This window comes from Heptranchias perlo, chromosome 5 (assembly GCF_035084215.1).
Source record: "Heptranchias perlo isolate sHepPer1 chromosome 5, sHepPer1.hap1, whole genome shotgun sequence".
Lineage (NCBI taxonomy): Eukaryota > Metazoa > Chordata > Chondrichthyes > Hexanchiformes > Hexanchidae > Heptranchias > Heptranchias perlo.
Genome location: NC_090329.1, coordinates 92,082,942 through 92,109,496, shown reverse-complemented (window position 1 = coordinate 92,109,496; position 26,555 = coordinate 92,082,942). Strand labels below are relative to the sequence as shown.

At 42.7% G+C, this 26,555-nt stretch overlaps 1 protein-coding gene across 3 annotated transcripts in view; it reads left to right on the top strand.

Moving 5' to 3' along the window:
- eif2b4 (eukaryotic translation initiation factor 2B, subunit 4 delta) overlaps positions 1–26,253 on the top strand; it is a 69,413-nt gene extending 43,160 nt beyond the window's left edge. For all 3 annotated transcript variants that reach the window (XM_067984797.1, XM_067984795.1, XM_067984796.1), the window contains 7 exons: positions 4,593–4,707; positions 8,803–8,879; positions 12,441–12,543; positions 17,899–18,026; positions 18,548–18,722; positions 23,300–23,480; positions 25,955–26,253. In XM_067984797.1, coding sequence (XP_067840898.1) covers positions 4,593–4,707; positions 8,803–8,879; positions 12,441–12,543; positions 17,899–18,026; positions 18,548–18,722; positions 23,300–23,480; positions 25,955–26,151 — 976 coding nt within the window. In that variant the 3' untranslated portion in view covers positions 26,152–26,253. The remainder of the gene's footprint in view (positions 1–4,592; positions 4,708–8,802; positions 8,880–12,440; positions 12,544–17,898; positions 18,027–18,547; positions 18,723–23,299; positions 23,481–25,954) is intronic.
- The last annotated feature ends 302 nt before the right edge of the window (positions 26,254–26,555 follow it).

The following is a 26,555-nucleotide window of genomic DNA, read 5'->3' as shown; positions in this document are numbered from 1 at the left end:
AAGCTCTGCAGTCCTGCCACATCCAGTTGTGAATGGTGGTGGACAATTAAACAACTAACGGGTGGAGGAGGCTCTGTAAACATCCCCATCCTCAATGATGGTGGAGTCCAGCACGTGAGTGCAAATGATCAGGCTGAAGCGTTTGCAACCATCTTCAGCCAGAAGTGCCGAGTGGATGATCCATCTCGGCCTCCTCCAGATATCCCCACCATCATAGAAGCCAGTCTTCGGCCAATTCGATTCACTCCACGTGATATCAAGAAACAGCTGAGTGCACTGAATATAACAAAGGCTATGGGCCCCGACAACATCCCGGCTGTAGTGCTGAAGACTTGTGCTCCAGAACTTGCCATGCCTCGAGCCAAGCTGTTCCAGTACAGCTACAACACTGGCATCTACCCGACAATGTGGAAAATTGCCCAGGTATGTCCTGTCCACAAAAAGCAGGACAAATCCAATCCGGCCAATTACCGCCCCATCAGTCTACTCTCAATCATCAGCAAAGTGATGGAAGGTGTTGTCAACAGTGCTATCAAGCTGCACTTACTCACCAATAACCTGCTCACCGATGCTCAGTTTGGGTTCCGCCAGGACCACTCTGCTCCAGACCTCATTACAGCCTTGGTCCAAACATGGACAAAAGAGCTGAATTCCAGATGTGAGGTGAGAGTCTCTGCCCTTGATATCAAGGCAGCATTTGACCGAGTGTGGCACCAAGGAGTCCTAGTAAAATTGAAGTCAATTGGAATCGGGGAAAACTCTCCAGTGGCTGGAGTCATACCTAGCACAAAGGAAGATGGTAGCGGTTGTTGGAAGCCAATCATCTTAGCCCCAGGACATTGCTGCAGGAGCTCCTCATGGCAGTGTCCTAGGCCCAACCATTTTCAGCTGCTTCATCAATGACCTTCCCTCCATCATAAGGTCAGAAACGGGGATGTTCGCTGATGATTGCACAGTGTTCAGTTCCATTCGCAGCCCCTCAGATAATGCAGCAGTCTGTGCCCGCATGCAGCAAGACCTGGACAACATCCAGGCTTGGGCTGAAAAGTGGCAAGTAACATTCGCGCCAGACAAGTGCCAGGCAATGACCATCTCCAACAAGAGAAAGTCTAACCACCTCCCCATGACATTCAACGGCATTACCATTGCCGAATCTCCCATCAACAACATCCTGGGCGTCACCATTGACCAGAAACTTAACTGGACCAGCCACATAAATACTGTGGCTACAAGAGCAGGTCAGGGGCTGGGTGGTCTGCGGCGAGTGACTCACCTCCTGACGCCCCAAAGCCTCTCCACCATCTACAAAGCACAAGTCAGGAATATGATGGAGTACTCTCCACTTGCCTGGATGAGTGCAGCTCCAACAACACTCGAAGCTCTACACCATCCAGGACAAAGCAGCCCGCTTGATTGGCACCCCATCCACCACCCTAAACATTCACTCCTTTCACCATCGGCGCACAGTGGCTGCAGTGTGTACCATCCACAGGATGCACTGCAGCAACTCACCAAGGCTTCTTCGACAGCACCTTCCAAACCCGCAACCTCTACCGCCTACAAGGACAAGGACAAGGGCAGCAGGCACATGGGAGCAACATCATCTGAACATTCCCCTCTAAGTCACACACCATCCCGACTTGGAAATATATCGCCGTTCCTTCATCGTCGCTGGGTCAAAATTCTGGAATTCCCTTCCTAACAGCACTGTGGGAGAACCTTCACCACACTGACTGCAGCAGTTCAAGAAGGCGGTTCACCACCACCTTCTCAAGGGCAATTAGGGATGGGCAACAAATGCTGGCCTTGCCAGCGACTCCCACATCCCATGAACGAATTTTTTTTAAAAAAACGTCTCCATTACTTTATCAAAGAACTCAAACAAGTTAGTCAAACAAGATTTGCCTTTAACAAATCCATGCTGGCTTTCATTTATTAACCCATATTTTTCCAAGTATCAATTAATTTTGTCCTGGTTTATTGTCTCAAAATTTCACCACTCAGATGTTAGGCTGACTGGCCTGTAGTTGCCGGGTTTATCCCTTTTTTGAACAGGGATGTGACATTTGCAATCCTCCAGTCCTGTGGCACCACTCCCATATCTGAGGAGGATTGGAAGATTGTGGCCAGAGCCTCTGCAATTTCCACCCTTGGCAACCTAGGATGCATTACCTCCCCCTATAATGTGACATTGGCAGCATCCTCTTCTTTAGTGAAGACATATGTAAAGTGCTCATTTAGTACCTCAGCCGTGCCCCCTGCCTCTACAAGAGGTCCCTAAATGATTCCACCCTTCCTTCAACTACCCATTTACTATTTATATGTTTATAAAAGACTTCTGGATTCTCTTATCTTACCTGCCAATCTATTCTCATATACTCTTTTTGCCCCTCTTATTTCCTTTTTCAGTTATCCCTTGCATTTTTTGTATTCAGCTTGGTTCTCGACAGAATTAAGAACCTTACATTCATCATAACCCTCCTTTTTCTGTTTCATTTTAATCTCAATAACTTTAGTCATCCATGGAGCTCTAGCTCTGGATGCCCTTTCTTTCCCCCTCATGGGAATGTGTCTCGTCTGTACCCAAGCTATCTCCTCTTTGAAGGCCCTCCCATTGCTCATTTACTGTTTTACCTGCCAGTCTTTGATTCCAATCCACCTGGGCCAGATTCCTTTTCAGCGCACTCAAATTAGCCCTCCTCCGGTTGAGTATTTTCACATTTGATTTATTCTTGTCCTTTTCCATAACCATTCTAAATCTAATATTTTGATCACTGTTTTCCAAATGTTCCCCCACTGAAACATGTTTTACTTGCCCCACTTCATTCCCCAGCACTAGATCCAGCACTGCTTGCTTCCCCGTTGGACTGGAAACAAACTGATCAAGAATGTTTTCTTGCACACATTTCAGGAATTCCTCCCTCTCTTTGTCCTTTACACTGTTATTTTCCCAGTCTACATTAGGATAGTTGAAGTCCCCCATTATCACTACTCTAAAGTTATTGCATCTTCCTGCAATTTGCCTGCAAATTTGCTCCTCTATCTCCTTCCTACTGTTTGGTGGCCTATAGTATGCACTATGTATATCCAATAGAAACCCTGCATGTTTTCGTGGAGCATTTCCCGTGTAATTTCTGGGATGTAAGCACAAGAATCTCCAGTAGCTAGTACTGAGTCCTACAGCATGTAACACTCTGCCTTTTAATTATTTAATTCCATTTCCGCAAATGGCTCTCTCTCTGTGGAAAAGAAGGTGGGTTCACCTCTGCCAGTGTAGCTGTGAAACTGAACACAAGGAGATAAATGAAAGCATCCTGAAGATAACAAATCCTCCCTGTGAGGAAGCACGTCACAGTGACACAGCTGTATTTATAATTTGAAATTGAAAATGTGAACCCATATTTTACTGCTTCATGGAGGTTGGAATGGTGCTTTGGATACATAGTAACTTGACTTGGTTATCAGCAAGTTCATACTTAGACAGAGTTGTATGACCTCAGGTACATCCTTCCAAAACATAGATTTTATCATTTGAATCACTTCCTCCATGTGATAGTAGACAGAATCTTTATGCATGTCATTGAGTTTCAACACAGTTTGAAAACTGTTTAGCAGCTTAATTGCTAGTTTTAAGGTATTTAGATGTTGGCCCAGAATTTGCTGGCAAAGCTAATGGTGCTCGCCATTGTTTATGGGTAAATGGTACAGCAACTTCAGGCGAGAAGCAGATGCACGGTTTCATGTGAATATCCAAACGTTGCCGTCCGAGTTGCGCTGTTAGCTGCGAAAGTGGCATCTCGCCGTTAGTCTCCCTGTTTTTTTTTAGGAACTTGCTGCATTTACCCATTAATTGCCCATTAAACGTGCCACAGAAAGTTAAGTCCAGTCATCACAAGTGTAAGTAACCTTTTAATGATGTGATGTGTTAATTACTGCGAATTAACCTCTCTGGCACAGAAAATTAACTATTGCAAGTGTGCAGTCTCATTCCTTCAGGTTTTGAATTTTTGGGGGAGATTTTAAAAAATTTTAAAATTATTTTTTTTTTTCTTTGTCGCTTTTCTCTCTCTCTCTCTCTCTCCAATCTTTCTTTCCCTCTCATGTTTCTCTTTCTATACCTGATTTGACATTGAATTCACTCCTTTAATTCACCCTCCTTTTCAGTCCTTTCTGTGTTTATTTCCCAATCCTTAAATCTGATTGGTTAAGAAGATACCTGTTGGTTGCCCTGTTCACTCAGGTCCTGGATGCCCCGTTTCCCTCGTTGCATGTTATCAACTCGCACTTTCAGCAATTTGTGGGCAGAAATTTTTGAGCTGAAGGGGGCAGATGCCGTTAGATGCCTTGCTCCAGCAAATTTTGACCCAGTATTAAATCAGTCGCTGTGTCAAAATTTACTTTTGCAACAGTCAACTAATTATAATTTTAATATTAGGGTTTTTACCATACTGGCCATGTTTTAGCAATTAGCTTTGCTGGTATAGTAAAACTTCAGGTTACATGCAGATCTTCAGCTCATTGCTTAATTATAATGCTGTTTGCATATGTGGTTGACACTTGCACTCCCATTTCTTTTCTTTGATTCTATGTAGCATCCCCTCAACTGTGCTTCACCCTGCTATTGTACGTCTAGGATTGCAGTACTCTCAGGGCATTATCACAGGATCCAATGCGCGATGTATAGCATTACTACACGCTTTTAAACAGGTATGGAATACAGGGGTTCTACCTCCTCCAGAAGAGAGAGTACCAATAGTATTAATGAAATAATCCACCAAAGACTTAGTTTTGCCTTTGTGGGTGGTTCTTTTTCTTTTTGTCTGTATTAGTGGCACTTTGAGGTGATATAGTTGTAAACTGAGACAAAATGAAGTGTGGCCTTCAAGTTTCTGAGCTTGGAAATTAAGTTGTTTTTTCCTGTGTGTTGATGAACAGAACAATTTCAGCCCAGTGGTAGATTCTTGCAGTGCACGCTTGTCTCTGACAATGTAGCTACATCTAAAACATTTCCACTTTCCATGCTTTGCCCTTATGACCTCTGGATGAGGCCTTTTTTTGTTTGCATCATTGTGCTCTTCAATTCTGTGGATTCCTGTCTGCTCAAACGGCAAAGCTTTTTGCTTGGGAGTTTAACCAGTTGTCAGTAAGAATATAATTTTGTTTATTTTTGCCAGCTTTCTCCCTTCCTCTGCTGAATGGCATTAATTCTTGCTGGGATACAGTTCTACAGGTGCCAACAGCCCTTTTGTATGAGCAAATTTGATAGAGATGGAGGAACAGCAATAACGGGATGGAGTCTTTATCGGACATGGGGAGGAAAGAAGCATATTCTAGGTAGTTGTGGGCATCAATGGGCTTGTAATAAATGTCAATGGAAAGCCTGTTGCCAGAAATAAATAAATAGAGAGAGAGAGAGAAAAAAGAAGGGAAGGGAGGAATCAGAGGTGGACCATGTGCAGTTGAGATGAATGGAAATTGGAAGGATAATTAATAAAATTCCCAAGAACAAGCAGCTGTTTGATGATGATTGCACAGTGTTCAGTTCCATTCGCAACCCCTCAGATAATGAAGCAATCCATGCCCGCATGCAGCAAGACCTGGACAACATCCAGGCTTGGGCTCATAAGTGGCAAGTAACATTCGCCCCAGACAAGTGCCAGGCAATGACCATCTCCAACAAGAGAGAATCTAACCACCTCCCCTTGATATTCATTGGCATCACCATCGCCGAATCCCCCACCATCAACATCCCGGGAGTGACCATTGAACAGAAACTAAACTGGACCAGCCACATAAATACTGTGGCTATAAGAGCAGGTCGGAGGCTGGGTGTTCTGCGGCGAGTGACTCACCACCTGACTCCCCAAAGCCTTTCCACCATCTACAAGGCACAAGTCGGGAGTGTGATGGAATACTCTCCACTTGCCTGGATGAGTGCAGCTCCAACAACACTCAAGAAGCTCGACACCATCCAGGACAAAGCAGTCCGCTTAAACATTCACTCCCTCCATCACCGGCACACCGTGGCTGCAGTGTGTACCATCCACAGGATGCACTGCAGCAACTCGCCAAGGCTTCTTCGACAACACCTCCCAAACCCGCGACCTCTACCACCTAGAAGGACAAGGGCTGCAGGCACATGGGAACACCACCACCTGCACGTTCCCCTCCAAGTCTCACACCATCCTGACTTGGAAATATATTGCTGTTCCTTCATTGTCGCTGGGTCAAAATCCTGGAAATCCCTACCTAGCAGCACTGTGGGGGAACCTTCACCACACAGACTGCAGAGGTTCAAGAAGGCGGCTCACCACCTTCTCTAGGGCAATTAGGGATGGGTAATAAATGCTGGCCTTGCCAGCGACGCCCACATCCCATGAATGAATTTTTAAAAAACACATGAATGCAGCATAAGAGGAGGTCTGAGTAGGACTAGAACAAATAATGCTAAATGTACACTACAAAAAGACATGTATAGCTGGGGCCATGCAAGTTCCCATTGTGACACCTTTAGTCTAAGAGAAGCTGTCATGGTTGAGAGCAAGTTCAGGCAGGTGGAAAAGTGTGGCAATGGATGAGAACTGGTTGGGCTACTGTTCAAGAAAGAAGAGGAGGTCCAGTAGGCAATCCTGGTGAGGGATGGAGATCTAGAGGGATTGTACATCCATAGTGAACAGAAGATGATTGGGGTCAGAAACTCTAAAATTGTTAAAGTGGCAGAGGGACTCGGAAGAGTTGTGGATGTAGGTGACTAGAGACTGGACAAGGGGCAAAGAAGAGTGCCAAGATAAGAGGAAATTAGTTCAGTGGGACAGGAGCGAGCTGAAACATACAGTCTACTAGAAGCATCCTGTTTGTGTATATTAGATAGTAGTTAGAAATAGGCTGTACATGGTAGAGCTGTGGGACGAAGAGCTCCAAGGCAATGAGATTGCTCACAGTATGGGAAATAATGGCTTGATATTTGGTAGTAGGATCATGGTCCAGAGGGAAATGGGAGGAGTTGTCAGAGAGTTGGCATTTGGCCTCAGCATGGTAGAGACCCTTTCACCATACAACAGCGTATCCTATTTGTCAGCAGGTTTGATGACATGGGGTTAGAACTGAGGGAACGGAGTTCTTTCAGAGGGGGATAGATTAGAGTAAGAGAAGTGGGGGAACTGAGATGGCCGATATGTTGGCAGTTCTTGATGAAAAGACTGAGAGACAAGAGACCATAGGGCAGGGTCCAGGAGGATAATGAAGGCTGGAGAGAGGAGAAAGGGTCAGATACATGATGTGGGGGTCTTCCTGGCCAAAAAAGAAAGCAGAGGCAAAGGCAGCAGAAGAGGAGTTTGGAATCTGTTGAAGTGGGGGCATAGAGGTATGAAGCTGAAGTTCTTTCTAGAGGTAGATCATTTGGGGTTAGAGAGGGGAAGATCACAAGATTTCAAGAAGTGGGGAGATCAGTGATTAAAGAAGAGTTAATTATCAGAAAGATAATGGCAATTGTGGGTAGATGTGAAACAGCAAAGGTGAAAATTGAGCCAGAATCCACGTGGAATGAGTTGCAACTGAAGCTGAGAAAAGAGACGTCAAAGTAAAAATGGGTCTTACTAAACACCTGGCCAAAAACAAGGGAACGGGACATTAATAACGTTGAAGGGGGGAAAGAGACAGATCGAGGAACAGAACTTTTTCAAGAGGTGGACAGGCGTATTAATACAATCAGAAGAGGGGAGTGGGGAAATGAATATATATATTTAATATAAAAACAGACCCAGAGAGCAATCATGAATAGAATCATCTCTGGGCAAGTGAAGGACGGAAGCATTAAGACATTAAAGGAATTGAGTGTATAAATAGCCAAGGAAGTGAGAAGATTGGGGAAATGCAAGCAAATGTGTGTGTCACAGGCTGTTTGGCTTTGGAGGACCTTACACTTGAGACTGATCATGATCTTGCCTAACATTCACCCATGTGCACTTTTAAGCAGGGGTCAAATGATAGCAATAAAGAGCAAGAACCTGTCTGATTTATTTGTTTTTCTCTTTCCTAGCCCAGGCCTAAAGTAGCATCCCAACTATTGCTCTGGTTTAGCTAACTCAACACAGACCAGGAATTGAACTTGTGTCCTTCTTATTTACATTGTTCATTGCTACACTCGACATTCTCTTTACTCACAAGGTCATTAAGGAGACTTTCATCCCACTTGTCTGATTTGGACTAGGACCAAAGATTGAAGGACACACACAGCATAAATAAAAATCATTAAGATGAAATGTTACTGGATCACACTAACTTTTATTTGGGTTGCAAACATAGGCCCTGTCCTAACAATATTTGTATTAGTTTATATGATTAATATTTATACTGGAGCTGTGCTGTCCACTCATCTGGTCTTGAAATGTGACTCATAGCTGAAAATCTACAAATGTGTAGCTTTGAAAAATATGCAGCTCTTCTGAGCTGAGAAGGAAAAGCACAGAAATATCCTGTCACTGCTCATCAATGGCAAACTGCTGTCAGATCTGTACTGTGAGGACACAAATCATGAGACCAGACTAATGTAAAAACAAAGTGAAAACATCATTCTATGTCATTGGGTGTATCTAGGAACAATGATACATCAATCCTGGAAAAATGCCCTGAATGATTTTATGTATTTTTTTATGCCATCACATTATTTCTGATAAAAGTAGTTGTAGTTGTGCTCTTGAAATGGTGACCATTGTGTGATGCCAGCAGTGGCTAATCTCATATTTGTCTGGTGTCATTATCTTCAAACAAAAATTGTAACTGGCTTGTCCTGCCCTGTTTCAGGTCATCCATGATTACTCAACTCCACCTAATGAAGAGTTGTCAAGAGACTTGGTCAACAAGCTGAAACCAGACATCAGGTATTCCTCTATTTATTTCAGTCATTGAGCACTCTTTAACTAGTGTGTGCTATGTATGGCAAGAACAAAATGTTTTCTATATAACATGAAATGATTTCTGGTGCCAAACTTCTTGTAGTTTACGTTTCTTCAGTCATCGCCCAGCACAATAATTTAATAGGTGTGATATATATGTTTGCGTGTGCATTTAAGAGATCCTTTTATACATTTCACAGTATTGAACAGCAGTGTGCATGTTAATTTCCTACGGGTACATTTTCAGGTCCTGCATGGCCACGTTCTAGTATAATTCTAAACAGAAATGTAGTATCCTGCCTGCATAATTTTCCTGGGTCAGCTCATTCCCATAATTATACATAGCTCTCTGTGCAGCTTTGGATCTATGCAGTTGTCAGCCTAGTCACTGTAGAATCATGATGTTGGTGAAATTTAAAAGGATGCAGCTACTTAAAGGTATAAAGGTAAGTGGCTACATGGGCATTTATTCTTATTGCTTTTGCATCGAGTTACATCGAAACTACTGCACAGAAATAGGCCATTTCCTAAACTGGTCTGTGCTGGTGTTTATGCTCCACAGGAACCTCCTCCCTCCCTACTTCATCTAATCCTATCAGCATACTCTTCTATTCCTTTCTCCCTTGTATGCTTATCTAGCTTCCCCTTAAACGCATCTATGTTATCTTCCTCAACTACTACTTGTGGTAGCGCATTCCACATTCTGACCACTCTTTGGGTAAAGAAGTTTCTCCTGAATTCCCTATTGGATTTATTAGTGACTATTTTATATTTATGACCTCTAGTTTTGGACTCCCCCACAAGTGGAAACATTTTCTCTATGTCTACCCTATCAAACCCTTTCATTATCTTAAAGACCTCTATCAGGTCAGCCCCCAGACTTCTCTTTTCTAGAGAAAAGAGCCCCAACCTGTTCAGCCTTTCCTGATAAGTTTATCCTCTCAGATCTGGTATCATCCTTGTGAATCTTTTTTGCACCATCTCCAATGCATCTATATCCTTTCTCTAATATGGAGGCCAGAACTACGCACAGTACTCCAGTGATTGATTTGCCTTTTTTATGGCCTTATTTAAACTCTGTCACTACTTTTAGTGATTTGTGTATCTGTACCCCTAGGTCCCTTTGTTCCCTTCTCCCATTTAGACTCTTGTCTATTACTATTATCTGTCACTTATTTGTATTGAAATTCATTTGCCAATTACACACCCATTCTGCAAGTTTATTAATGCCCTCTTGTATTGTGACATCTTCTTCCTTTGTATTAACTGTACCCCCCCCCCCCCAATTTGGTATCATCTGCAAACTTTGAAATTGTACTTCTGAATCCCGTATCCAAATTGTTAATGTAAATTGTGAACAACAGTGGTCCCAGCACCAATCCCTGTGGAACACCACTTCCCACTTTTTGCCAGTCTGAGTAGCTATCCTTAACCCCAACTCTCTGTTTTCTATTTTGTAGCCAACTTGCTATCCATTCTGCTACAAGTCCCCGACTCCACATGATCTGACCTTAGTCACGAGTCTACAATGTGGTGCCTTATCGAAGGCCTTTAGAAAATCCAAACATATTACATCTATTGCATTACACCTTTGTCTACTCTTTTTGTTACTTCTTCAAAGAATTTAATAAGATTGGTCAAGCATGACTTTCCTTTCTGAAATCCGTGCTGACTATTCTTTATTATATTTTCGTTCTTTTTGAATAAAGATTCCATTATCTTTCCTACCACTGATGTTAAGCTAATTGGTCCATAGTCCCCTGGACTTGTTCTATCTCCCTTTTTAAATATAGGGATAACATTAGTTATCCGCCAGTCCGCTGGCACTATTCCCGTTTTGAATAAATTTTTATATATACAGCGCCTCTGCTATCTCCTCCTAAATTTCTTCTAATATTTGCGGCTGCAATCCATCTGGACCCAGGGCTTTATCCTCTCTAAATTTGATTAGTTTATCAATTATCTCCCCCCTTTCTATCTTAAATGTTTTTATGTCTTTTTTGATTTCTTCTAATGTCACACCCACCTTGTTAGTCTCCCTGGTAAATACTGAGGCAAAGTAATTATTCAATATTTCTGCCATTTTGCTGTCATTACCTGTGAGTTTATCTTGTGCACTGCTTAGTGACCCTATCCCTATCCTGATTTTTCTTTCGTTATTTATTTGTCTGTAGAATACTTTACTATTTCTTTTTATATTCCTTTATAATTTAATTTCGTGGTTCCTCTTTGCTTTCCTAATTTTTTTTTTACTTCTTTCCTAACCTCTTCGTATTCCCTTTTGTCGCCCTCTCTTTTATTGTCTATGTATTTAGAGTATGCCTTTTTCTTTAATTTCAATTTTAACCTTATCTCTTAATTCATCCACGGTGTTTCATTATTGGCTAGTTTGTTCTTGATTTTAGCGGGATATATTTCTCCTGAATTTTATTAATCACCATTTTAAATATTTCCCACTGCTTTTCTATCTCTGTCAATTTTTTTCCAGTTTACCTTCCCTGGTTCCAGTCTCATCCCCTCCAAAATTAGCATTTTTTTCAACCTATTACTTTGATCTTTGTCTTACTTCTGTCTTTCTCAATCCTTATTTTAAGTTGTATTATGTTACGATCGCTATTGCCTAGATGTTCCCCTATGCTTACTTCTCTTATCTGGTTCATTTCTCATTAATGGATCCAGCAGTGATTCCTCTCTTGTTGGGCTTCTCACATACTGGGTAAAAAAGGAGCCTTGTACACATACACTGTAAACTCCATTCCCTTTTCCTCTTTCCCTACCTCTTCTTGCCAGTTTATTAGGAGGTAGTTGAAATTTCCCATGATTATTATCATTACCATTTTTAGAATGGTTCCGAGGCATTTTGATCCAATGGATGCCTGTGCCGTGGCTGGAGATGGGGACAAAAAAGTACCCAGCAAATCTAAGTGTAAAAGGAAACCCACCGTGGTGATACAATATAGAATTTGGAGACAGGTGATGGTGTCAGTCAGATGGCACAGTGCCTAGCCTTTGTTGGCAAGGCGGATTTTATGCTGCATGAGGTGGGTGTAACAAGGCTTACCCTCTTTGACACTCCAGGGCACCCTCCCCATAGTGCAACAGTGCAGCATGTACGCAGTGAGCCTGAAAGATAAATGGCAAGCGCTGAAGTGACATGTCCATGCCTGTGTTGGAGTTAGACTGCAGGTCAGATTACAGCAAGTGGCACAAACAACACCACCTCTCTGGTGAGTTGAAGCCTGCTTCCATAAGGTTCCTTCAACAAATCAAGCAAAACGTGCCTTTGCGCACAGAGCCGTTGGGAAATCTAACAGTTCTTTATAACACCTACACACATTCGGTGCCTTTCCATACATATCCGGGCTCCCATCTGATAACGATATGTGTCTCTCCGGTGGCTGCAGTGTCACACCTGCTATACCTGTCGTTCAACATGATCTTGGTTCTATATGAAAATAATACTCAAGTTAATGAACAGGATTTGTGTGTGCTTTGTTCATTAGTTTAAGGATTTCTTTTTGTTAATGTTTTGTTTCTGTCTTCTAGTTTTCTGAATCAGTGCCGCTCACTCTCGGCAAGTATGGGCAATGCTATAAAGTTCATAAAGAAGGAAATCTCAAATATTGCCAGAAGCATGAGGGAGGACGAGGTGAGAGCACAGTTTTATACTTCAGTGTGATACTTTTTTTAAGGACCTCGGGTACTTCGCTGAAATTCCAGAAATAACTGCAAGATTTTTTTTGTGTCTACGACACAAACAGGTTTTTTTTTGTAGTTTAACCTCAGAAGGAGGAGAAAAAGGAAAACTTAATTCAATAGGAATTGACTTTATGTCCAGTTTCTATTTAAGTGCTGTGTCACTCAAGTAAAAAAAAAAGGCCCAATTGTTGGCCCTCAGTAAATTTTCACTCTGTGACTACATACAGAGTTCTAGAATCAACATTGACATCATGCTAAGATGATATGTCCTTGATTGTCCTAAAATTGTTTGAGCCTCTAACTGGAGTATGTCAGGCTAACAGCCTGATCCAAGCCTTTTCACTCTTGATAAAGAGCTTTGTAACATACTTGGCTCAGCCTCACTTGTGAGTAATGGGTCTTTCATAAGAATGGGACAAAAAAATCATTGGCTGAATATCATTAGCAAAGTAATTCTAATACTTTCTAAAATCCTCAAAAGCTAATATAGTTCAAAAATAATTGTTTATACTTCCTCCTTGATTGAGTGTGGGCTTTATAACCTGACTTTCTTCTGCTAAGAAAAAGGTGTGGGAGGGATACAGGTTAGAAGAAAGAAGAAAATATATTTAATTTGATCTTCAGGGTAATAAATCACGACTGTTGCATAGGTTACAGGCTGGTGTTAGGGTAGCTGAACAGGAACCTGAATCCAGCACCTTCACTTCTTGCATTTGTTTAAATTACATATTTTGCAAGTGATAGATTGTTAAAATAATTTCCCCATGAAATCTAATTATTAGTTATAATGAGAATTTGTAAAGTGTAGTCAGTGAGCAGAAAATATTGTTATATTTATAGAAATTCAGCAATTATCTTTAAGGAATTCAGCAGCAAAAGATCTAATTTCAGTAGGTGACTAACTAGCCACCATCTCATGTTAGGAAAGTATCTCAGTAGGCATGTATGTGTTGCAGTAAAATCTTTAGGATCCTGGACTGATACCATGTTTAAACTATCAACGGGCCTTGACAGCACAATGTATGAGACATTAATAGTTACGATCCATTTAAACAGTGGAGAAAAATAAATGTGTTTCTTTAGTTTTTCTAATTTGTTTACGTAAAGAAAATTTAACCCCTTTGACCACAGGCAAGTCCAGGGGAATTTCTATCTCACAGATCATTACAGATGAGTGGAAAGGCCATTCAGCCCATCAAGCTCATCATTGCACTGATTTGATCAGCCTTCTCCTGTATGTGCCCAGAAAATGCATTTTGGCCCTCTGGCACCAGGCTACTATGTCAGTCAGGTGGCCTGGATCTGGCAAATCACATGTTCAGAGTAAATACATTATCTCCACTTCAATCAGGAGAAGCTCCTGAAAGCCTAGTCCCTCTTCCTGTATCACTATTCCAACTGCCATAGCTAGTTTACTTAATTGATTCCTCAAAGATAATAGTGGTATTTCTATAAATATAACAATGTTTTCTGCTCACTGACTACACTTTCCAAATTTTCATTTGAACTTAATAGGGTACGGTGGCATATTTGTTATGTCACTGGACTAGTAATCCAGAGGCCTGGACTAATAATTTGGAGTCATGAGTTCAAATCCCACCATGGCAGCTGGGGAATTTAAATTTAATTAATTAAATTTTAAAAATCTGAAATTAAAAAAACTAGTATGAGTAATGGTGGCCATGAAACTACTGGATTGCTGTAAAAGCCCATCTGGTTCACTAATATCCTTTAGGGAAGGAAACCTGCTGTCCTTACCCGGTCTGGCCTATATGTAACTCCAAGCCAACAGCAATGTGGTAGATTCTCAATTGCCCTCTGAAATGGCGGAGCAAGCCACTCAGTTGTACAATCTTGCTACAAAAAGTCATAATAAGAATAAAACCGGACAGACCACCCGGCATCGGACCACTAGGCACCGGACACGACAAAGGCAAACCAAGCCCAGTCAACCCTGTAAAGTCCTCCTCACTAAATTCTGGGGACTTGTGCCAAAATTGGGAGAGCTGTCCCACAGACTAGTCAAGCAACAGCCTGACATTGCCATACTCACAGAATCAGACCTTTCAGCCAATGTCCCAGACTCTTCCATCACCATCCCTGGGTATGTCCTGTCCCACCAGCAGGACAGACCCACCAGAGGAGGTGATACAGTGATATATAGTCAGGAGGGAGTGGCCCTGGGAGTCCTCAACATTGACTCCGGACCCCATGAAATCTCATGGCATCAGTTCAAACATGGGCAAGGAAACCTCCTGCTGATTACCACCTACCGGCCTCCCTCAGCTGATGAATCAGTTCTCCTCCATGTTGAGCACCACTTGGAGGAAGCTCTGAGGGTAGCAAGGGCACAGAATGTACTCTGGGTGGGGGACTTCAATGTCCATCACCAAGAGTGGCTCGACTGAGCCGGCCGAGTACTGAAGGACATAGCTGCCAGACTGGGCCTGCGGCAGGTGGTGAGTGAACCAACACGAGGGATAAATCAACTTGACCTCATCCTCACCAATCTACCTGTCGCAGATGCATCTGTCCATGATAGTATTGGTAGGAGTGACCACCGCACAGTCCTTGTGGAGATGAAGTCCTGTCTTCACACTGAGGACACCTTCCAACATGTTGTGTGGCACTACCACCCTGCTAAATGGGATAGATTCGGAACAGATCTAGCAGCTCAAAACTGGGCATCCATGAGGCGCTGTGGGCCATCAGCAGCAGCAGAATTGTATTCCAGCACAATCTGTAACCTCATGGCCCGGCATATTCCTCGCTCTACCATTGCCAACAAGCCAGGGGATCAACCCTGGTTCAATGAGGAGTGTAGAAGAGCATGCCAGGAGCAGCACCAGGCGTACTTAAAAATGAGGTGGCAACCTGGTGAAGCTACAACACAGGACTACATGCATGCTAAATAGCGGAAGCAACATGCTGCAGACAGAGCTAAGTGATTCCACAGCCAACGGATCAGATCAAAGCTCTGCAGTCCTGCCACATCCAGTTGTGAATGGTGGTGGACAATTAAACAACTAACTGGAGGAGGAGGCTCTGTAAACATCCCTATCCTCAATGATGGCACAGTCCAGCATGTGAGTGCAAAAGACAAGGTCGAAGCATTTGAAACCATCTTCAGCCAGAAGTGCAGAGTGGATGATCCATCTCAGCCCCCTCCCGATATCCCCACCATCACAGAAGCCAGTCTTCAGCCAATTCGATTCACTCTACATGATATCAAGAAACGGCTGAGTGCACTGGATACAACAAAGGCTATGGGTCCCGACAACATCCCGGCTGTAGTGCTGAAGACTTGTGCTCCAGAACTAGCCGTGCCTCTAGCCAAGCTGTTCCAGTACAGCTACAACACTGGCATCTACCCGACAATGTGGAAAATTGCCCAGGTATGTCCTGTCCACAAAAAGCAGGACAAATCCAATCCGGCCAATTACCGCCCCATCAGTCTACTCTCAATCATCAGCAAAGTGATGGAAGGTGTCGTCGACAGTGCTATCAAGCGGCACTTACTCACCAATAACCTGCTCACCGATGTTCAGTTTGGGTTCCACCAGGACCGCTCCGCTTCAGACCTCATTACAGCCATGGTCCAAACATGGACAAAAGAGCTGAATTCCAGAGGTGAGGTGAGAGTGACTGCCCTTGACATCAAGGCAGCATTTGACCGAGTGTGGCACCAAGGAGCCCGAGTAAAATTGAAGTCAGTGGGAATCAGGGGGAAAACTCTCCAGTGGCTGGTTTCATACCTAGCACAAAGGAAGATGGTAGTGGTTGTTGGAGGCCAATCATCACAGCCCCAGGGCATTGCTGCAGGAGTTCCTCAGCGCATTTTCCTAGGCCCAACCATCTTCAGCTGCTTCATCAATGATCTTCCCTCCATCATAAGGTCAGAAATGGGGATGTTCGTGATGATTGCACTGTGTTCAGTTCCATTCGCAACCCCTCAGATAATGACGCAGTCTGTGCCCGCATGCAGCAAGACCTGGACAACATCCAGGCTTGGGCTCATAAGTGGCAAGTACATTCGCGCCAGACAAGTGTCAGGCAATGACCATCGCCAACAAGAGAGAGTCTAACCACCTCCCCTTGACATTCAATGGCATTACCATCGCCGAATCCCCCACCATCAACATCCTGGGGGTCACCATTGACCAGAAGCTTAACTGGACCAGCCACATAAATACTGTGGCTACAAGAGCAGGTCAGAGGCTGGGTATTCTGCGACGAGTGACTCACCTCCTGACTCTCCAAAGCCTTTCCAACATCTACAAGGCACAAGTCAGGAGTGTGATGGAATACTCTCCACTTGCCTGGATGAGTGCAGCTCCAACAACACTCGAAGCTCTACACCATCCAGGACAAAGCAGCCCGCTTGATTGGCACCCCATCCACCACCCTAAACATTCACTCCGTTCACCATCGGCGCACAGTGGCTGCAGTGTGTACCATCCACAGGATGCACAAGCAGCAACTCGCCAAGGGTTCTTCGACAGCACCTCCCAAACCCGCGACCTCTACCGCCTAGAAGGACAAGGGCAGCAGACACATGGGTACAACATCACCTGCACGTTCCCCTCCAAGTCACACACCATCCAGACTTGGAAATATATCGCCGTTCCTTCGTCGTCGCTGGGTCAAAATCCTGGAACTCCCTTCCTAACAGCACTGTGGGAGAACCTTCGCCACATGGACTGCAGCGGTTCAAGAAGGCGGCTCACCACCACCTTCTCCAGGGCAATTAGTGATGGGCCATAAATGCTTTCCTTGCTAGCGACGCCCACATCCCACGAACGAATAAAAAAAATTAGATTTCAAGAGGAAATGATTTTAACAATCTATATGACTTGCAAAATTCGTGATTCATTCTTTGGTAGGAATATTTTTTTCTAAGAGGTGTGAGAGTCCTTGAGTTTGAGACAGTTCCTCTGTCACCATTTTCCCTGAGTCCACTCTGAGCTACATAATCGTGACATGACGTCACAGTGGCATACGGAGTACGGGATTCCTCTCTTTTCCTTAAGATGATTTGGTGCCTTGGATGCCTCGTTCCTTTCTTTTTTAGAACGACTGGTTGCTTAAAATCTCCAAGTCTATTTGCTTTTGTCATATTTTTGAAGTAGGTTCTGGATATGCTGGACAGCTCCTGCCGTTTGCTTTTTGTTGCCAGTTCAGAAGCAGTTATTGCTTCAATCTCTGATTACTCTCTTTGTGCATGATTTATTGGTTCTTCCACTCTGTTTTGAATATCTAAAAAAAACACAAATTACTATTAAACGATCTGTTGTATTACTTCTAGGCTAAGGCTGTGCTATTAGAATGTATAGATAAATACGTAAAGGAGAAGATTCACCTGGCTGCCGAAGCCATATCGAAATCAGCTTTTGAGAAAATTAATGATGGTGATGTCATTCTGGTGTACGGATGGTAAGTTATATTATAAATGTTAAGTTGTTTGAATCATTGGTCCCTCTTCAGTATTTATTAAGTACTATAACACAGCAGCTACAAGAAAAACTGTTGTCCATCCCATCAGGAAATGAAGAATATACAGTGGTTATAGCTTGGAGACTGTGTGTTTTCTGACATTTGCACACTTCAGTGAAAAGTGGACAATTAGGCATGTATCCTACTCCATTTCACTGAGCATTGATCTTAATGACTGAGTGGCATCAATAATCTGGAAACAGGTCAGCTGTCCACCTTTTTGGCAGGAGGGCTGGCACTGATGGGGGGAGGGGAAATAATGTGTGATATGAAGGAAAGTTTTACTGTGCAAATTGGGAATATTGAGCAAGATCGCTTGGTCTGAGCAAAGTTAATTAAACTTTCTGGAAAATGACAGGGTACATCGTGTTTGAAGCAACTCTGAATTGTAAATCATTGTACCATATCTCAAATTGTATTCTCTTTTTGAAGAGGTCACAATTTTTTTTCTTCTTTCTCAGTTCTTCTTTAGTGAGCTCCATCCTTTGTGATGCCCACAAGAGAAAAAAGTTCAAGGTTGTAGTGGTAGACAGCCGGCCCAAATTGGAAGGAAGAGAGACACTCCGGAGACTAGTACGGAATGGGATTCGCTGCACCTATGTTCTGATTAGTGCTGTGTCCTACATTCTGCCTGAGGTGTGTTTGTAAATTCCCTTCATTACCTGTTTGTTTATCCCTTAAAAGGCGACTACCTCTTCTGCTTAGGATGTCCTGCCATTGGAGGCCTGTTTTAAAATTCAAATAATTTTTTTCAATTCAGTACGTAGGATCATGGGGAAGTATAGGACTTGAAAATATTTTGTTTTATTTAATCCAGTTTGGTTGTTTGAGTGCAAGTGACATTGTTTTGGTATGGTTTGGAAGAATTACTGAGGCTGACACTGACTACTTTGAGTTAACATACCTAGTTCCTAGTTGATGCTAAAGGACCCCAGGTTAATGATTGTAAAAGAACTGAATTAGCATTAGTAAAAGCACTTTTAGGCTCTAACTTCTCTATAATTCAGTGACCAACAATCATGGATAAAATCATAGAAAGGTTACAGCACGGAAGGAGACCATTCGGCCCATCGAGTCCACGCTGGCTCTATGCAAGAGCAATCCAGCTACTCCCACTCCCCCGCCTTATCCCCGGAGCCCTGCAAATTTTTTACTTTCAAGTACTTATCCCTTTTGAAAGCGATGATTAAATCTGCCTCCACTACCCCCTCAGGCAGTGCATTAGAGAGCTGTTAGATCAGATATTGTAAATAGATCCTTCCATATATTTGATTTTTTTTTCTTATTGTGTATCACAGGCAAGAGAAATTGTTGTTAAAATAGATAGAACAAACAAGTAGGTGCAAACAGCTTTTTTTAAAAAAAGAGCTTTCAATGCAAATTTTATATAAAATTTGGTTATTGACAGATTATTTACCCTTCCAGTCCATTTTTTTGAATCCCATTGACTTATAGAATCATAAAAATTACAACAAATCAGGAGTCTTCATCACATCGCTCCTTTGCTGGTGGTAACTCTTCAACCTAGTATAGCTGTCAGTGTTACTAATAGCACATGGATCTCCTGCTGCACTTTTGTCTCTTGCTCTTTTGGCTGCAAGTGAAATAGCACTTTGCCTGCCTTGTTTTTAGAGCTGAGAACATGAGATTCTACTGGTTCTTTTGAAAGACGCTCAATGGAAAAATCGAATCCCCACACTCCTGTGCGCAGCTAATAAGAATTCCTTCTGTCCCGTCGTGTTTTGCACTTCAGGTTTTTCTTGCTGATTTCAAAATAACTGCAAGGAAAATTTACAATTTAGTGAGGCTCAAAACTCTCAGTTCTTAAATATTTCTGGTCTTCATTGAGCTATTAGATCAGATATTGTAAATAGATCCTTCCATATATTTTGATTTTTTTTTTCTTATTGTGCATCACAGGCAAGAGAAATTGTTATTAAAATAATTTGAAATGTCGGGTTGTTGCTAGGTTATTTTCTCAAAGTAAGATTTTGAGATGTTGAAAACAGAAATTTTCAAATGGAAAACTTTGCTGCATTGACTTTGGTGGCACCATGTTACTGAATAAATCCTCAATCTTCCTATTACAACTAAAAACACAGGTGGCACTAAAACTCTCTAGGTATTAAAAGTTTTGTGTCCAATGCTGTAGTATGCATGTAATGTTTCTGGTTGGTCCATACTGATCATATGCTCAGCACGGACTAGTCGGAGTGTTGTAAGATTTTAGCTGCTATTACAGAACTCCATTTTCCTCCTCTATTAATCTGCTATTCTGCTCATTTTGCCCACTTTGTTCGGTCTGTGCTGTGATCCTGGGCTTGGCCTTAGCTTCTGTTTGCTCCCTCTCGGGCTTCACACAAGTTCCTCAGCTCCCTTTCAATCCTAGTGCCCAGATTCCTTTCTCCAGGCCCAGGAATCTTGCTTGCAGCTAAGCCTCAGGCCCTGCCTAGTGCTCGCTCTGCAGTGTTGAGCCCAGCCTCTCACTTGCTCACAATCCTACAATGTCTTTTATTCCTTTCCTTGCTCTCGTGCCTTCACTGCTGACCTCATCACCCCTGCATGGCTCCCAGACCTTGCCATGGCTTCTGTTCAGCCTGGACCCAAGTGCAGCATCTGCCTCTGTTCTGTTACTAAGCCTCAGCTTGGCACTGAAAGATTTTCATCTGGAGAAGTGCCAAGGAAGACCTTCTCTATGAATTTTTCTAATTCCCCATCAGTAGGTTCTCAGTAGTTCCTCTCAGGCCCAAAGTGTTGCTTTGGTGGTTAGGCTCTTCTGAAGAGAGTATGAGAATTAGGCTGATGCTCAACTAGACTGTGACTTCATAGATAGAGAAGGACAAGATTATTTGTATGGTCACCAGAAGTTTTAAGCCTTGAGTCTGGCTCCAGGTCTCTTTGGGCTGAGAGAAAGAATGAAAGAGACAGACAGAGATAAGCAGATAAAATGTATGAAAGATACAGAGCAGGAGATGCACAGAAAAATAAAAAATGTACACAGAGAAAGTAAGTAAGAGATATAGGAGGTTAAATTGGACAAAGCCAATAATCGGACGTGGGTAGCACGATCCACGACTAACCCTCGCCCAGTGATTCTTATGCAGGCAGGACAAGCCTTTCGTCCAGACTGAGTACTTAGCTGACAGCAGCGTTAAAAACCAGGCCTGACATGCGGATTTAATGAAATACGCACCTTCCAACAGCAGGGGGAGCCTGAATCTCTTAAAGGGAGGATGTTTCTTAAAATCTCTTAAAGGTAGCTGGTACCTGTTTGCTGAAAATAACAGTCTGCTGCCTGAACGGAGATCAGACATTGCACACGTAAAACACAGATGCAGGGTCCCGTCCCTGTCTTTACAAACTGATGAGTTATGTTAAAACATTGAATAAAGGTTGCGCCCTATTAAATCCCACATCCTCCAATCTGCACGCCAGACCTCACCAATCTGCCGATCTGAGTTTGTACCAGGCCTGCGAGAGTGTGTGCACCAAGGTTGTCGGCTGATGCACTAGAGGTCTTGGTGCAAGAGGTGGACAGAAGGAGGGGCATCCTACATCCACAGGGGGCAAGAGGCCCTCTAGACATATGCTCAAAAGGCAGTGGGAGGCAGCGGGGAACGAAGTTAATGCCAGGTGTGTAGCACCATGAACGTAGACTCAGTGCAGGAAGAAGTTCAATGCTTTGGCACAAGTGGTCAAGGTGAGTGAGATCAACTGTCAAGTGGCATCTCCTACCAGCTGCACCACTGCTGCACACACTACACCCCCATCACCCACATACCAACAAACTCTTTCAATCAGTACTCGACTCTTCCAATCAGATGCTTCCCCTCACTGTTGCACATTACCACTGTTGCAAGCCGGCCACCCATAACTCATGGGCCACACACACTGGCAGCTGTTCAACTATGACAGGCACATCACCCAGACACACATCCTGCTTTCTTGCAGAAGAAAATAGTGCATAACAGGAGGCAGCAAGTGGCAGTGGCATTTAGCCCCTCGACCCTGTTCTGCTATTCAATGAGATCACGGTTGACCTTTGACCCAACTCCATAAACCCGCCTTAGCCCCATATCCCTTGATACCCATGGTTCACAGAAACCTATCAATCTCAGATTTAAAATTCACAATTGAGCTAGCATCAACTGCCGTTTGCAGAAGAGCGTTCCAAACTTCTCCCACCCTTTGCATGTAGAAGCGTTTCCTAACTTCACTCCTGCACGTCCTGGCTCTAAATGTTAGGCTATGTCCCCTCCTAGTATTCTAGCCTAGGAGACCTTCAAAAACAGTTACAAATGCATTAGCAGCCAGAAACAATAATCCAATAACTAACTTGTAAATCCTGCATGGTCCCTTTAAATAATGCTGTGGCGGGGGGGGGGGGGGTTCTCCAGACACTCCTAAGACATGTTCAGATGGTCGTGGTTAAGACTGTGCATTGAATTGAGCGTTAAGTTCCAAAATGGTGTCTGTCCCTTTTAAATCAGCGTTGCACACTGTACGCATTTTCTCCCTACTTTACATGCTGCCGGCATTGGCGCTCTCTGCGCATGCACTAATACCTATACCAAGATGGCATCCGCGCACGTCACACTAGAAACGTGTGCGCGCAGCCAGGACTCCATCTTGGCACTTTGAGAGGCCGCGTAATGCCGGAACAACGGGCGCTAGACGGCCCAATTTCTAGCCCATAGAGTGCAGAAGAGAGAGAAGACTTGTAGAAAAAGGGAGACAAAAAAAGAGACAAGGTTGATTGATAGATACAGAACCAACGAGAGAGAAAGTAGCTGTGAGCCATATGGAGAGAAAAATGGGACACAGTAGAAGATACGGAAAGAGAATGAGAGACTAGCAGAGAGAGAATTTATTTTTCAAATTTTATTTGTAAGTAATGCTACGACAGGTCATCTAGCATAAGTTTAAAATGCAGCAGTATTGAGTACTCTAGCTCAACTTTCACAGTTTTGCCCCACTTTAAAGGGCATATCAGAGCTCTGAAAATGCAGAAGAAATGGTATAGTCCACATTGGGTGCACAGTTTCTGGTGACTGAAAAAAGTTGTTCACGGTTTACGTAGTGCCCAAAAAGTTCTTGCTACAGGCTTCAAGTAGTCAATTGCGCTGCTTGTGTATATTTTACTATTTGAAGTGCTATTTAGTTATTCCCTAAATAGGTTTCCATTAAACCATTCAATGTAACTTTCTACACAGGTTTCTAAGGTGTTCCTGGGAGCACATGCCCTTCTGGCTAATGGCTATGTAATGTCACGTGTGGGAACATCACAGATAGCACTTGTGGCAAAAGCATACAATGTACCAGTCCTAGTGTGCTGTGAAACACACAAGTTTTGTGAAAGAGTTCAGACAGATTCGTTTGTATCGAATGAACTGGGTAAGTTTTATTCTTTTCCTCTTTTTAAACAATAATTATAATTTCAAAACAAGGAGAAGGGGTATTTCTAAAGCTTCATTCCAAGCTTTGTGTTAAATAAAGGCTCACTAATATGGCCTTATTCACAATTTGTGGAAAAAATAGACCAGAACTATTCACTTGAAAAATAACTAATTATTTAGTTATGCTACTGTAGAATGCCTCCCTAATCAGGGCCTTCATTTGTGAGCGTGGGAGCAGAAATTCTGTGTCATGCAGTGGGAGGGGAATTAGGGGTGGAGGTTGCTGGGAGCTGAGGGTGAAAATAGAAATGTCTTAGTGCCCAACCACAGAAACACTACAAGTTTGCACCCTGATCGGGAGCAAGCCATAGCACGACAAATTAAAACGAATAATTCAAGAAACAATAATGGAGTGATTTTTTTTTTCCCCACAGAATATTTCCTTCTCTACTGTAATAAGAGGTCATAATTTGCTGTGGCAGGGCATTTAACAGCATCTACCATTAGTTAGATTTGCCCCTGCATGTTTAGGTCTTTAAAAATTTTGTGTGGCAAGTTGCTGAAAGTGTGAGCTGATAACCTCACAGCAAGGGAAACAGGGCATCTAGGATCTGAGTGAACAGGACAAGCAAATGTGTATCTCCTTAACTAATCAGATTGAAGGATTGTGAAAGTAACAGTGAAAAGACTGAGAAGGAAGTGTAAATTAGAGTGGGTGAATTCAATGTCAAATCAGGTACAGAAAGAGAAATAAAGAGAGGGAAAGAAAGATGGTATTGAGAGAGAGAGAGAAAAGAAAGGAAAAGTCTAAAAAAAATTAATTTAAAATTTTATATTTTTAAAATCTCCAACAATTAAAACCTGAAGGAATGAGATTCCACACTTGTAATAGTTAATTTTCAGTTCCAGAGAGGTTGATTGCAGTAATTAACACTTATCACATCGTTAAAATGGTTAGACTAAAATGGACAAGACTTAACTTTCTGTGCCGAGTTTAGTTCGCATCTACCGTGCAAATACAACAACTTCACACCATTCAATGCATTTCAATGGTGAGGTAGACAGTGTGATGCCGTTTTTGCGAATCATCTCGACTGCAACTTTTGGATATCCGTGTTTAACCGTGCATCTGCCCCTTGCCTGAAGTTGCTGTAGCATTTGCACATAAATAACATTATTTATTTAGCCTCACTGTTATTTTGACAGCAAATTCTAGCCCAATATAAAGATTAAAAATATTGAACCATTTTCTGTTTCTGTAGTTTGGTCTGATATATTATCATATACCCTGCTTCAAGATGTGTTTTGTAGATTACAGCACACTTCACCCACACTTAAAATAGTTCCTGGGTGTCAAAATATGTCTGCAGTTGTGTCCTTTCAATTTTAGACCTGAGTTTGAATCCAGCCCAAACTATTTGGATGACAGCTTTTTTTTTACTAAGGTTTCAGCTCTGCTGATGCTAAAACAAGCCCTAAAAGTACGATAGTTTAGCTGTGCTCATATCAGAATTAACTTTATTAGTGAACTATAAAACCTTTCTAACTAAAATTAACACGTTCAAGGAATTAAAGGCAGACATTTATATTTGCCTTGTCTAACCCCTATTCCTTCTTTCCCATTGTCTTCCTCTGCTATATTTATTACTTTAACTTTATTTAACCATATTTCTATCTCTATATATACACTATTCTATATATTCTATGCTCCTTTTCTTAAAGGTTAAAACACTTATTTGGTTTCCTCTGCCTACCAAGTCTCGTCCATTTTAGAGGTGGGAGCAATATTGGAAAAATTGGCCCTTGGCTGAAAAGTGACTCCAAAGGTTTTCTCCCCAGCCAGTTTTTTTTTATTCGTTCATGGAATGTGGGCGTCGCTGGCAAAGCCAACATTTGTTGCCCATCCCTAATTGCCCTTGAGAAGGTGGTGGTGAGCTGCCTTCTTGAACCGCTGCAGTCAGTCTGGTGAAGGTTCTCCCACAGTGCTGTTAGGTAGGGAGTTCCAGGATTTTGACCCAGCGACGATGAAGGAACGGTGCTATATTTCCAAGTCGGGATGGTGTGTGACTTGGAGGGAGAACGTGCAGGTGGTGTTGTTTCCATGTGCCTGCTGCCCTTGTCCTTCTAGATGGTAGAGGTTGCGGGTTTGGGAGGTGCTGTCAAAGAAGCAGAACACTAAAATTTGGTCTTGTCATTACTGTGTCTGCTCAGTCTTGTACTTGGTTTTCTAGGGTCAAATAAAAGACTGCTATGGCAGAAGAGGTTATCTTATTCACAGGCCAGTTGTACCCAGACAAGATAACTCGCCTATGGTGCAGCAAGAATTAAGTGGGATAAACTATATGGTGATGTTTCAGTGTGAAATTGATGTTTCATGTGAATAAACTTCTGCGGCAATCTGGTATTCTTACTTGTGTTAACGTTTTGTAAGTTAACAGTAATACAGTAAATCTTCAAAATGGTCTATTGCAGATGACCCTGATGACCTTTTGGTGACACGGAAAGGAAGCACTCCTCTGGAGGACTGCCACAAAAATCCCAAACTGCACCTTCTTAACCTGGTATATGATGTCACACCACCTGACTTTGTTGATTTGGTAATCACAGACTTGGGAATGATCCCCTGTACCTCAGTACCAGTAGTACTGCGTGTAAAGAATGTGGAGTAGTCGGATGTTGTGAAACCACCTGATGAATCGTTATGGACAATGTTGACTGTGTTTACAGTTCATTCAAGTTTTCTCTGGCATGTAATAAAATAAGTAAATGGATTCATTCTCTGTGTGCTTCTGTGGAAAGACCATGAGAAGGTTGTTGAACTGAAGACATTTATTTCAACGTGATTGTGCCATCTGGAAATACCCACAGTGCCCCCTCCCAAATGACAATCCCACCCTCACCCCCATAAAGCCAGTTCAGCCAGTTGGTTTGGGCTAAAATCTCTGTGAATCCCCAGTTTTTATATCGAGTCTACAGCACAGAAACAGGTCATTCGGCCCAACTGGTCTATGCTGGCGTTTATGCTCCACACAAGCCTAATCCCTTTCTACTTCACCTAACCCTATCAACATAG